This window comes from Hibiscus syriacus, unplaced genomic scaffold, assembly GCF_006381635.1.
Source record: "Hibiscus syriacus cultivar Baekdansim isolate YM2019G1 unplaced genomic scaffold, ASM638163v2 tig00110213_pilon, whole genome shotgun sequence".
Classification (NCBI taxonomy): Eukaryota; Viridiplantae; Streptophyta; class Magnoliopsida; order Malvales; family Malvaceae; genus Hibiscus; species Hibiscus syriacus.
Genome location: NW_024062630.1, coordinates 728,715 through 742,512, shown reverse-complemented (window position 1 = coordinate 742,512; position 13,798 = coordinate 728,715). Strand labels below are relative to the sequence as shown.

At 32.5% G+C, this 13,798-nt stretch overlaps 1 protein-coding gene, 1 non-coding gene and 2 pseudogenes across 2 annotated transcripts; 1 reads left to right on the top strand and 3 right to left on the bottom strand.

Moving 5' to 3' along the window:
• Nucleotides 1–1,182: 1,182 nt before the first annotated feature.
• Nucleotides 1,183–2,801, bottom strand: LOC120113807 (annotated as a pseudogene).
• Nucleotides 2,802–7,043: 4,242 nt separating this feature from the next.
• LOC120113808 (histone H4) lies at nt 7,044–7,412 on the top strand. The gene has a single exon (XM_039134859.1). The coding sequence runs from the start codon at nt 7,086–7,088 to the stop codon at nt 7,395–7,397; it is 312 nt and encodes a 103-aa protein (XP_038990790.1). The 5' UTR covers nt 7,044–7,085; the 3' UTR covers nt 7,398–7,412.
• A 650-nt stretch (nt 7,413–8,062) lies between these two features.
• Nucleotides 8,063–8,132, bottom strand: TRNAC-GCA. Its single transcript has one exon. It is a non-coding gene; the product is annotated as a tRNA-Cys (tRNA).
• Nucleotides 8,133–10,233: 2,101 nt separating this feature from the next.
• LOC120113672 lies at nt 10,234–13,479 on the bottom strand (annotated as a pseudogene).
• Between the last annotated feature and the right edge of the window lie 319 nt (nt 13,480–13,798).

Below are 13,798 nucleotides of genomic sequence, written 5' to 3'. Positions count from 1 at the left end.
TGTTTATTTTCTTTCTTTAGAAACATGATGTGGATTGTCGACCATTTATGCACTAAAATATAGATGGTCGTGTAGTTCGATCTGATTTGGACAATATTACAAGTAGAATGCAACATCAAACACATTGTAAACATTCGTAAAAATGTTGTTCAATCCTCAAACATGGCTAACTCTTTAGACCATAGCTCAAATTAAGTGGAAAACTATAAATTATAATGTGGATTGTCAAATACATAAACAAGTCTTAATTGTTTTCTCTCATAATTCTATTGTTCAATAATTGTTATGAAAAAGGACGAAATGGAACTTTGGACATGGTTTAGATGTATGATTAACTAAAGGCATAATTTTGAGTCATTACATCGAGCCTTTAACTTGAGGATAATAAAATGAAAGTTTTAAGAGGTATGAACAACAGTCAAACGAAGAAATTAAAGAAGGTTTATAATCATGCAAAACGAATGAGTCTTACAATTGTTCTACATGCTTCCTATAGGTTAAGATTAAACTTAATAAGATCGCTAATAACTCAATTGTATAAGAACAATATACGTGATAAATAGGGACATACGTAAAATTTTATGTTAAAAAGTAAGATTACAAAATTTTAAGGAAAGAATAAATTATCAATAAAAATATAAATAAAATATTTAAATTTATGATAATTTAAAATTTTTAAGGAGTCGATTACCCTACCAGGTCTCTTGGTCCATCCTTAGTGATAAACATCTTTACTTAAACGAAGTTTAAAATTTATTTTTAATACTTTAAAAGTAAATCTTATAATTTTATTTTAAAAAAAATATTTCAATCCTTCACAATCACACTTTTAGTATTTTATGTCAAAATTCATCATTGACACACCGATACAATCGTACTAACTTCAGAAGGGAAATACTTACGAGCCCAGTCATATATATGATAAATAATAAATTCTGACCCAAAATACTAAGTACTAACAATTAGACTTGAAATTTTCAAATCAATAAAGATTATTATTTTAATTATTTGAAGTAAAAAGACTAAATCTTATTATTATTTTTATCAAAATACGGTGAGGCGACCATTATATATATGACAATGTTACATTGAATTGCTGTTACCTTGGCAAGATCATCAGAAAACACTGAATTGTTAATCTGATCATTGGGCTTAAAAGCAGATCATATATATCTATCATCAATCATCATCGGTAAATGCAAGCTCTATAAACTGGTACACTCACTATTGAAAACAAACTCATACCTTGAAATCTAGTAATCCTAATAAATAAATAAAGAAAAATCTTAAACAATTCTAGGGTTTTAGTCCATAGATTCGACATGGAGTTGGAAAGTAAGTTACTTTGTCTTCCATCACAGTTAATTTTTTTCTTTAACCGAAGCTAACATGAACAAAAGCAAAAGAAGCTTCAACACCCAGTTCTTTAAACAAGAGAGGGAGAGAGAGAGAGAGTAAAAGAGAAAACCCCAAATCTACAAAGGATTGCTAGTGGATGATGAGTTGAAACTCGAAAGACCCGTCCATTGAGTTCCACCCCAGTATTGATCATTTCCTTGAATCCTCAAAAATGGCCGACTATTATTATTTTCTTCCATTTTAACTGAAACCATTTGGCTTGCCATTGATGAGCTTGGTATCTTAGGTCGAACCTGATGACCAACACCGTATCCCGATGCTTCAACACCTCCACTTTCAAATTGGTACGAAGGTTCCAAGCCCCCAAAGAAGGGAAACTGCGGCTGCGGCTGTTGTTGTAGCCGCCACTGGTCCAAACCACTCATGGTCAAAAGTGAAGTACCAGCACCACCACCACCACCGCTGCCGCCAGCCCCACCGGCTCCACTTAAAGAACTTCCTATTTGAAAACTTAAGTGATCGTTTGTTCCCCCGAGTGGAGCCGAAATCGAACCGTAATTCAACCCAATATCAGCAGCACTGCCACCAAATTCATTAAGATGATGTAAGGGAGTCATGAACCTAAGTGGAGAAGTCTGAGGTCCAACTCCAAGGCCTAAAATATCAGTTCTTCCACAACTGTTTGATGAAATGGTAGTGTTTGAGGAACCGGAAGCAGTTTGACGGTCTCCGCTCACTGGAGATTTCGATTGACTCCCTTTATTTCTTTTGTTCCTACGGCATCCGCCTCCCACCGGAACATTCCTTAGGGAACCCCCTCGGGTCCAGTACCTTCTACAAGCTTTGCAGAAGTGACGAGGCTGTGTAAGGCTGTAGTTGTTGAAGTAGCAAAACTTTGTATTGGTTGATTCACATCTTGGGCACTTTAATGCTACCTCCGGCATCGGTATGTTGGCCATACGAGCTCGATCTGCCATAGAACCTGGCCGGATCGAGCCCGCAACTCCACCTCCTCCATGTGGTTGTAGGTGGAGGAGGAGGAAGGTGTTGGACGCTTGCACTGCCACCAGAACTAGCTTGATGATTTGGATGCTGTAAAAAAAGGGGAAATCAAATATTTGGTATATTCAACAAGATATAACAAAAGTAACAACAACAGGAATATTTATCTTTTGAAATCTGTTGCTTTTTCATCAAAGACTTCAAAATGAATAAATTCAAAGAACACAAAAAACTTAAAAGAAACACTTACTTGCTGCCAGTTGGGTGGATCAAGATAAGCTGGGATTGAAGTAAAAACCATGGTTTCCTTGATTAATTTCTTTTCCTTTTGTAAAGGCAACTAATAATGGGGGAGAAATGAATCACATAAAACAAAGAGAAAGTGTTAGAGAAAGAAAGCAAAAGAAAAGAAAGCAAAGCAAAGAAGATGAGATGTGGAATGAAGAGAAGCAACAAAATCAAAGGAACCTTAGCTACTTTATATATACTAATATATTTGTATAATAATAATAATTTATTTTATAATTAAGTTATTACTGTTCCTTCTCTCACTCGACTCATTCTTTCTTTTTTCTAGGGTTTACAAAAGGCGATGTTTCTTAACCTTTAAGCTTTTTTGCTTTCGTATTTTTTTTCTTAAGCTGGTCATATAGTGATTCCTCTGTATTAGCGGCTCTCCTCTAGCAGTTGCATGCAAAAAGTTGGCCACTTTGAAAGAGAGAACATGCCAAACCAGCTTATATTATTAGGGAGCTTTAACTAAGACAAACAAGATTTTATGTTAGATGACGAACATATAAAATTTATTTTAGGAATCACCCTCTCCCCTTAATCTCATCTTTGGTTTTAACTATGAATTTATAATGAAATCTTTTATTTTTTTAATTACAAATATGCTAGAATTTATAAGTATAATCTACCATTATATTCTTATCTCATTGAAATGCCCACTCAAGTATCAAAATAACAAACCGTAATATATTTAGATAAGTTCATTAAATACTAAATCCACAATTGATGAATTTAAGCCTGGAAATCCATTTAGAGATTTCGGTGAGATTTAATTCGTTGGATTAATAAAAAGATAATCACGTCATGTTAGTCGTCTACTTTATCATAAGCTATGATTAGTTTTTATTTTTAGAAAGTTAAAAATTAGAGCCTACTAGTTGTCCAGTTTAAAAATATTATTGTTAATATTTTTCATGAAGTTTTATCAATTTAGCATGTTTATTAAGAGATCATATGTTATGTTAGTAAATTTTCAAAACATGAAAAGTTCATGTATATGCTGCGGGACCGAAAACTTTGATAAACAGTCAATTTTTCAGCCATTAAATTAAAAAAATTACATTTTTTTTTATTTTTTTTAACTTTGATAAGTTTTTATGGAATTATGATTATACTTTCAACTATCACTTTTATTTTATTTTGGTCACTCAATTATTTTTTGGTCACCTGTTATTAAAAATTAGTGTTGATACTAACGTGTCACCATAAATAATGTCATGTCATCATCGAAATAATAAAAATATCATGTCAACAGTTTTATTAATTTTTTAACTATAAATGATTAAAATGAAATTAAAATGTATAGTTAGACATGTTTTTTTTTTAAAAATGGTCGAATGGGCAAAACAGAATAAAAATGATGACATGATAATAGTATCATGTCATCATCGAAATAATAAAGATATTAAAATGCACGTTTAGTATCAACTATCACTTATGTTTTATTTTGGTCACTTGATTTTTTTAAAATCATATATAACGTTTAATTTTAGCTTCATTTTGGTCACTCACTATTAAAATTTAACAGTGATGTTGACGTATTACCATAAAGTAATGTCACATCATCATTGAAAAATAAAAATATCATGTTAATAGTTATATTAATTTTTTAACGATGAGTAATTAAAATGAAACTAAAACTTAACGTTAGACATGATTTAAAAAAAAATTGAATGACCATAATGGAACAAAATTGATAGCTTGTATAGTAATCATGTTTTTAACTGAAAAAGTTTGGTGTACAACAATTAGAGTGTCCCGACCAAAATATTTTATCCCCCGGTTCGGGCTGTGCCTGTTTCCGTGGCGATTAGTTTGCTTTAATATTTGGCATGGGTTCCACATGCTTCTTTTGAGGTGCGTGCCTTGTTACGCTCTGGGGTGCCGGTGCGCCACAAATTACCATTGCCCCTTTGGTCCCCCAATTATATAAAAGGTTAGGAAGTTTTATTGTTTTTTCCAACTTCTATTTACCAATTTGATTTATTTTCCTAGTACACTCTTGACCACATGTTTTCTATGGCATATCTAGAAGGTGCTAATTTTAGATCTAGTCCTTCTACTATTTGAAAAATATAAGATGGCGCCACAAATTACCATTGCCCCTTTGGTCCCCCAATTATATATAAAGGTTTTAGGAAGTTTTATTGTTTTTCCAACTTCTATTTACCAATTTGATTTTATTTTCCTAGTACACTCTTGACCACATGGTTTTCTATGGCATATCTAGAAGGTGCTAATTTAGATCTAGTCCTTCTACTATTGAAAATATAAGATTTAATGTCTCTATTTTATGTAACATAATTTAATATTCTGTTTTTATAATGATATTAGTGAATTGAGTTCAATTCGATAACGTTGTTAGCTGCGACCGTAAAATGATGGTGTGGAATTTATATTATACAATCATGTTCACATGAAAGTTCATTTAATGTTGACTATAAAAATTTATGTCTCTATCGTAACGATTGTTTTTAAAGTTATAATTACTTTTTTTTAATGGAAGTAATTAACAATGTTATCAATTTGAATTTATTTGTATATAAAGTTTAAAGAGAATAAACAATGTAAACGACATTGTTTGGGTTGATAAAATTTAACTCCTTTCTTTTCCTTCACTTCTTTTTCATTCTCTCTCCATGTCTATATACTGACCATCATCAGCCGTTGTAGACAATCAGCGAGTCTTAAAATTTTTTATCAAACGATTTGTATTATGTGAATGTAAATTCAATGTCCATTAACTGGAAAAAATCTCGAAATCTGTAAATTTAGCACTGTGGTTTCCATTGTCTTGTGATACCACCACTCTTCTCATGGCCTTTGACATTCATACCATAGCTTCCTCTTATCCTCGTATTTTGCTTATCTTATTGTAGTATGTACTTACGCAAAAACAAACAAAACTTGTAAAAAGTATTCAATAATGTAAGCAAGCTACTACAGAAGTTTGGATTGACACCAGGCCATTCTTAATGATCCAAAATCAAATTTGCTTACAAGGACTAAGTTTTTACTCGGTCCAATCCATTGTTGAAAAACGAATTCATATATCATATATCCCATAAGTGATACAAAAACAATGAAACATTTTATCACATAACAGATGCAGAAAAAATCAGTAACATCTCTTTCGAATTCCTTGATATATATATTTAAAACATTAAAATGTATTTTTAATTTCTAAGAAATTATAAATTTTTTGTTTCACCTCTCAATACCAATTAAATTAGTGTTAAGTTAAAAATAATAATATTAAAAAGTATAAAGGATAGTGGAGATGATGAAACGATGGTAAATAAAGATTTTAGTAGGGTAAATCACATAAATAATCACTAATTTTAATATGTTTTCCTTTTTTTTCCCTTTGAAGTTATCACTATTGGAGGGCATCTGCAAGTTATACATAAAAACTTTTTTAGGGGTGCATTTGTAAGAGTCTTCATATAAGAGGATTTATAGGTTGCGACGGTGGGTGTGAGAGAAAAGAGACTGACTATAATATAAGTTGGTGGCGGGCGCATAATATTAATAACTTAAAAATTACTTTTCACCTTCCCTTTTGCTGAAAATAACTCCCCAAACAAGTATTTGTAGAAGAAACTTTAAGAGTTGCACCTCCCTTGGTTTTTAGTAGGGAGGAGAGGAGAGAGAAGAAGAAGAAAAAAAATTCATTAATTTTTTCTATAATTGCCAATAAAAAGTTTTAGAAAGTCAAATGTGTGAAAAAATAATGCTAGGTCACCAGTTTAACATGTCACATCAGTATTTTGTTACCTCTAGTAACGACTGTTAACGTCCAGTAATCAATTTGTTATAAATTGATAACGTTAGTGATCAAATTGTTATAAATCGATAACGTTTGTGACTAATTTATTATTTTTAAAACTTTAATGGAAAAAAATGAAAATTCAGTCAAACATGAGTGATTATTTTTGTAGTATCCATTTCAATAATGAGAAAGGAGAAGAATAAATCAGTTAATTTCGTAAATAAAATTTACTGAAACTTTAATGACCACAGCCTAGTTTACCCTTGAAATTTTACACCTTGTAACAGGTCGTCAACCAAAACGCTTGGAAGTAGTAGATGAGCGCTTAATCGACGGCTCAAAACTGCACAAATTCACATGACACGAACGATACATAAAACAATTGATAACAACTTAATCTCACGGGGCTCCTTTTCACTCCATCTCTGTCTCCAGCCTCCACCCAATACAGTCAAACCCCACGGATCCATGTCTCAGCCGTTGATTATGTTACAATCCGACGGCTAACCTTACCTTCTCATCCCTTTGATAACCCCGAGAGAAAAACACATCCCACGGACAACCCTTTTAAACCCTTTTCACGTCTTTTGCATTATTTTAAAGCTATTATTTTCTTTCAACGTACTTTCCCCCTCTCTCAGATTCCCTTCGAATCAACAAAATGTCGGGCCGTGGCAAGGGAGGCAAAGGCTTGGGCAAGGGCGGAGCTAAGCGGCACCGGAAGGTTCTCCGGGATAATATCCAAGGTATAACAAAGCCGGCGATTCGAAGATTGGCTCGTAGAGGCGGCGTGAAGAGAATCAGCGGCTTGATCTACGAGGAGACACGTGGCGTCCTCAAGATCTTTCTGGAAAACGTCATTCGTGACGCCGTTACCTATACGGAGCACGCCAGGCGTAAGACGGTCACCGCCATGGATGTTGTCTACGCTCTCAAACGGCAGGGAAGGACTCTTTATGGTTTCGGTGGTTAGGTTGACATTAGGCTATGATTGGTTCCTTTGTAAATCTTTTGCAACAGATTGCATTTGTTTGGCTATTAGTGTTATGGTGTACAAGTTTCAGTGTCTTTTATTAGAATGTAGTCTGGTTTTCATCTGATGAAAATCTTCTCTGACTTTTTCGTTGAATTCTTATATTAATTTCTCGCTTTAAAACACTCGTTTTTGCAGTTTGTTAATTTTAGAATTCCTTGCACGAAGGGGAAATTCTTGTATATTGGTGTTTTAAATCTAAATGTAAGTCGAGATTAACTAGTAATCTAAATAACATTATCTGTTACATATATTTATATAACTGCATATTAATCTAATTATATTTATCTAATGTAAAATTAAATGTATATCTTTATTTAAATATATATAATTATTCAAAATTTTAAATTTTATTTAGATATAACATAAAATTATTTTATTGATTAAAAAAATGATTAATGTTTTTAGATATCTTGAAAGGTTGCATTTGAGTGCATTGTATGTCAAGCTGCTTTTTTAAATAGACTTTTAAACGTAAATTATATTGTAATCATGTTTAGATTAATAAAGAAAAATTGAAGATAGAGAGAAGTAGAAATGTTTATTGATATAAGTAGGTCGACGTTCCTCGTTAAGTAATAAGCATGAAAAATAAATAGCTAATAAGGGCCCAACCGGTTCGAACGGTGACCTCTTGATCTGCAGTCAAATGCTCTACCACTGAGCTATAGACCCTGAGTCAGTATAGGTAAATACTTCTATAATTTTAACAACAAGTTAATTATAACGAAACCCCAAAATAGAACACCAAGTATTCAGAAATGATATGCATCCTTATACACCAACTTGGCATTCAATCATTTCGTCACTCCAAATAAAAACACACAAAATGTAATGCTTAGCTTATAATTTCATTTTGATATTTAATAATATTTTTTTGTTTTATAATTTGAATTATTATATTATAATATTGCTTTTAAATAACCAAAATTTAAATATTAGTATTATAATAAAATAAAATAAATTTTAAAAATATTTTTACGATATTTAATTAAATTGATCAATAACTAAATCTAGTATCAAAAATTAAAAAAATCTTACCATATGTAACAAGGGAAAATAAGAAATTTCAACGTCACTCTCTTCAAAGTTTAGAGTAATAGTGAACTTTTATTTTGTTCTCCTAAAAAAATGATAGAATTTGAATTTAATATCCTCAAGAATTATATAATTAAAAGTTTAGTATAATAAAATTGTACCTTATTTTTTTCAAAATTTATGATTTAATTTTAACTCTTCAAGATTTTTAAACTTTCCTTTATACATAATGATATATCACGATAACAATATACATAAAGTTCCTTATCTTTTTATTTTGGCATAATGTCAATATCTTTAACATTTATAAAATAGGCTTTTTGTCTATATTTTTTCTTTTACAATATTTTTAATCCTCATATTTTATTAGGTCAAAGAGCTCTTTTATGAAAAAAAAAAATTGTTAATTTAAAAAAGATCAACATTCAAAACCGATTCACCGGTACATGTTTTTCTTTCACAAAATAAATTATTAGTTACACTCAAAAATCAATTCATCGAGAACATATGAATTAAGTTATTTACGTGACATATAAATATACAAAGATTGAGTGTTATAATAGAATAATTGATTTGGATGAATCGTTCTCATAATGAATCTATGTGATCCGAATTAAATTAATTGATCGGTAAAATACCATTGAATAAAATAAACAAAATGCATAAATATTAGAAATTAAATATATTATTATATAATTAGAAATAAATACATCATCATTTTCTAAAATAGCTAAAATAAAATTAAACGATAATACTAATATCAAAATAAAAATAAATTATATTTAAACAATGATGTTGTTTTCCTTTGTCTTTTTATCATTATCCTCATCGCTATTCCTTACAAGAGAGATTTTATTATTATTATTATTAATTTAGAGTAATTATAAATGATAGTACTTATTCTAAATATTTTAATTATTTAACAATAAATACTTAAATACGCTACAATCGTTGGTCTTAAACCCGATACCTCAAACAACAACAACCATCCATTTAACTAATAAAGTGACTTGGCTCCTACCATACAAGAGATATTTTTCAATTTGCTTTTTTGGTACGTATATATAGGTAAAAAAATATAAATTCATATGCATACAAAGTAATAAATTTCTCACCGTAAAGTGACGGTAGATAAAACAATAAATGGTATTATAAAATAGTTTTTGTGCTACAATTATATAATATTATGGTCAAATAATACCCAACTCGGTGTAAAACAAAATAAGAAAAAGAAATCAATTTTCTCATAAATCAATAGACAATATGATTAATTTGTTGGTCTATTTTCACCAACATATGGGTCACATCCAGGTATTAATAAAGGTAAAATCTTATTTAAAATGACTAACAAGGTTATCCTATCATATGGTAGAAACAAGAAGAAATTAAACCATCAAGTATTAAATAAGCACACCCCTTGTTATATCGTATAGGCCACTCATTTACATTGAAAAAAATATCGTATAGGCAACTCATTAAAATTTTAAAACTATATTACCATACTGACCGAATATATTACATTCAAAATGACGTAAATTCAACGTGTTTAACATGTATTAAGCGTTATATTACAAAAATATAGTTCAATGTACTTCCAATGAAGATCTAAAACCAAATACTAAACTTAGTTTTTTATATACCTTGGCTTGGATCGCATATGTGCATATATAATTATATCAGAATCTGGTCATCATTAAATAATTCAACGAAAAGATCAAAGTCACTACTAAGATAATGATCAAACTCGCTACCAAAAGTAACTTACAGTTCAGCAGCTATAGATCCAAAACAATTGATTTTTAATGTCACAGGTACATGCAATCCTCTTTCTATAGGAAAAAATAGCCCTTTCTGTCCACAGTTTACAAATTTAAACTTCTATCAAATACGACACTTACCGAAGAAATATCAACTCCATCAAAAGCATCCCACCTTCCACACATGATCTGATTCACAATAATGATGCCGGAATAAAATGTGTACTGGTTACCTTTCCGTAAGTAATAGTTCTGATATCTGTAATAGAATTCCTGGACATTGGCTATACATCACAATCTCAGCAAAACATTATCAAAATCTAGAATGAGTATGTATATGTAATTAACCTTAAAGGAAGCCTCCACAGTCCATGAGGAATCAGATTTTCCATTTTGTCCGACAGATATTTATCATATGAACACCATTATAGAAATGTCATCTCATCATCCTTGGCATCATCCCAGCCAGCCCAACCATCATTACTGCGAGAGGCAGTCACTTTTGTATTATCTTCCTTCCTGTTGCTTTCATGTCCCAGTCTCCCAAGAACTTGAGTTATAAGAACTATTATTGCCAGCAGAAGAGAATTGTCCTCCAGAAGTAGAATTCCATCCATTATTCTCGTTTTTAAACTCATTATAATATCCGTTCTTCACACCATCACTTTGTTGCCAGTTATCAGTTTTCCAGTTCATGCCATCTTTGTGTACTCCTCAACTTTCTGTGAAGCTATTGCCATGACCCCTTTCATGATGCCCCACGTCTTCTGGCCAATCTCACTTGTTTGCAGTGACAACATTGACGGTTTCATTAACCTGGCATCATAGCCACCCTCCTTCACCTGCCAAAAAGGAAGAGGAAAAATCATGAACTTGTGTATGCAATTCCACATCCCCCATATCCTTAAAAGTCACAATTCAAGGGTAAAACCCATAAAGAATAACTATAGAGTCAACGTTGTAGCCAAAACAAGATGCCAAAACTAAAGCAGCATGTTTTCCCCTAAGGTATCAACCCAGGCATGTGAGTTTGATTTAATGTAATGTAGACTCTAAAAGGCCACAAAGAAGATCCTCAAGTCAAAACCAGTTTCCTCTGCAGAAAAGAATTAAATGGTTGCAAATTACTAGGGTTTAGAACAATAGAAAACAAGAGGATAATTGATTCAAAGAATTCAAATTTCTTAGCTTTATTTCTAAAGGAGAATTACCTCAAAATCAGTACCTCATGTATGTTCACTAGAACTCTTACACACACACACACACACACACATATCACAGCAGTCTTATGGTTTAAAATTATAAAGAACATTGGACACCAACAAGTTACAGGAGCACCTAAACCTTAAACAAATAATTGATATTTACAAGAGCAGTAGAGCGCACAGAAAAGTAAAAAGTTCATAAAATGAAAAGCTGGTGAAATGGGGTGACACTAATTTCTCTTCAGTTTGGGTCATTAGCAAAGAAATAAGAGAAAAAATGAAGTAAATTAGTTGGCCAACTTTAACCCATTGATTGATATGCATATTTTAAAGTCGATGGATTTATCCTAGAAGATAAATATGCTCCCTTAATTTCCTCGTCCTGCTCACCTCAAAATCATTACCTTGAATATATTTTAAAAATTTTCAAGTACCATCAAATAGCTAAGTATAGAATTTTTTGACAGTTTACCATGCAATTGAGTACAAATCATAAATGATAAACGATTTATCAACCAATGCAGAAAAATTAATATGATTAGCTGAAAGTTCTTTGTACACAAAGAATTTATGTAAAGAAGGTTCGCAGACTCGCACCACAGTGCAATTCAAACAATACATTATCATCTATAAATCAATAATGATAAACATGCCAATGCGTCTAAATAAAGATCAGAATGCAGACTGAACAATAAATATGAACTTGCAAAACAATCAAAGAAGAAACCATAACAGAAATTCCCCAAAAATACCTTCGAGGTAAACTCCTTTGATCCTGCTTGGACAACATTTGCAGATTGAGCGGCAGTTGCAGCTACCAAAGATAGCCTCCCAATCCCTGCACCATACACAAATTAATCAATAACTGATATTACCACCACAAAGATTTCACCCCTAAATAAGGGGAAAAGAGGAACGAAATACTCTCTTAACCTGAGACACAACAGAGAGCACATCCCTTGAGAATATTATTCCTCTGGGTAGGCATAGGACTCGATCCAAACCCAACATACTTCCCTCCTTGCGAAGGGGGCAACCCTTCAGGCCTCGATTCATTCTCCGCCATTTTTCTCGCAAAAAAACTCTCCTTATTTGCCGCGGAAGCCTCCAATTGGGATCTCGTATACATATCCTCACTCGACCTCGACTTCACTGGTGCACCTCCCATTCCACCACCGTGATAATTCCCTGCTCTAAAATCACTAGCCGATTGATTCCTCCTCATGTCGCTCGAAGATCTAAAGGAATCGTCATTATCCCAAATATCCCACCCTCCATCATTCCGCCCCGGCTACCTCCACCGCTCAACGGTGGCTTCCGATTAGAACCAGCACCACCGTGAGAGTCTCCTTCACGGTGGATCCCTCCAGGCACGGCCCTCGGTAGGGCTTGGATACGATCGCGGTAGATACTCGCAGCATTAGTGTTATACTTGGTAACGATATCGGTCTCTTTAGGAATACCGTATTGTGACAAAAAGGCGTTGAGCTTCTCGTTACCACCGGATTCCATCTTCTTGATCTGGATGTCGGACCAGGAATCCATGTAACGGATCGGACGAACGAGATGTGAACACCTAAGCCGCGGTGTTTGCCGGAGCATTCTAAGCACATGAAAAACGCCGTAGGAAACCGAAGCCCACTGAGGATTCTTTTGGTTACAATCGACGCAAGTTTTGTTACCCAGCTGTGATTGGAGATCCCGTAACCGTCTCGTTGCCGCCATCTTGGAATCAGATCTGAACCGAATTCAGTGAAGAAAGGGGATAATCAAGGAAATCGACCAATAAAGTCGATTGAATTATATATATATATATATATATATAAGCAATCTAAGGCTAAATTTCAGGGTTGGAGGGGAGAAATAACCGACGGCGTGGAAGCGTAGCTTTGGGGGAATCGATGGAGATGACGGGCGTTTTGAGGACAAAATCACCAGGTAATATAAATGATAAAACTCGCGTCGTTTGTGAGAAAGGAAGTAAACAAGAATTATTCAACTCAATTAGTGAGTTATGACTCCTTTTTGCACTTTGTAAAGCTTGCCCCAGTCCTTATTGGCTGATACTGTGAGATTTAAAATTAAAGTTGTTGTGGTTTAACGTAAATCTGGAATTTAATCTTGGATAGAATTTGATTTAAGATCGTATAGATTCAGTCAATTAGGTCTCCTACCGAATTTACATGCTAATTATGTATCAATCAAAGTCTATAATAAATCTGTATATTATATGTAAAAGTTTATTTATAATTCTTTATTATAAAATGCTATTTTATTAATTTTTTATATTTTAAAAATATTTTTTGGGAATAAATAAGTTGAGGTATATATAATTAAAAGT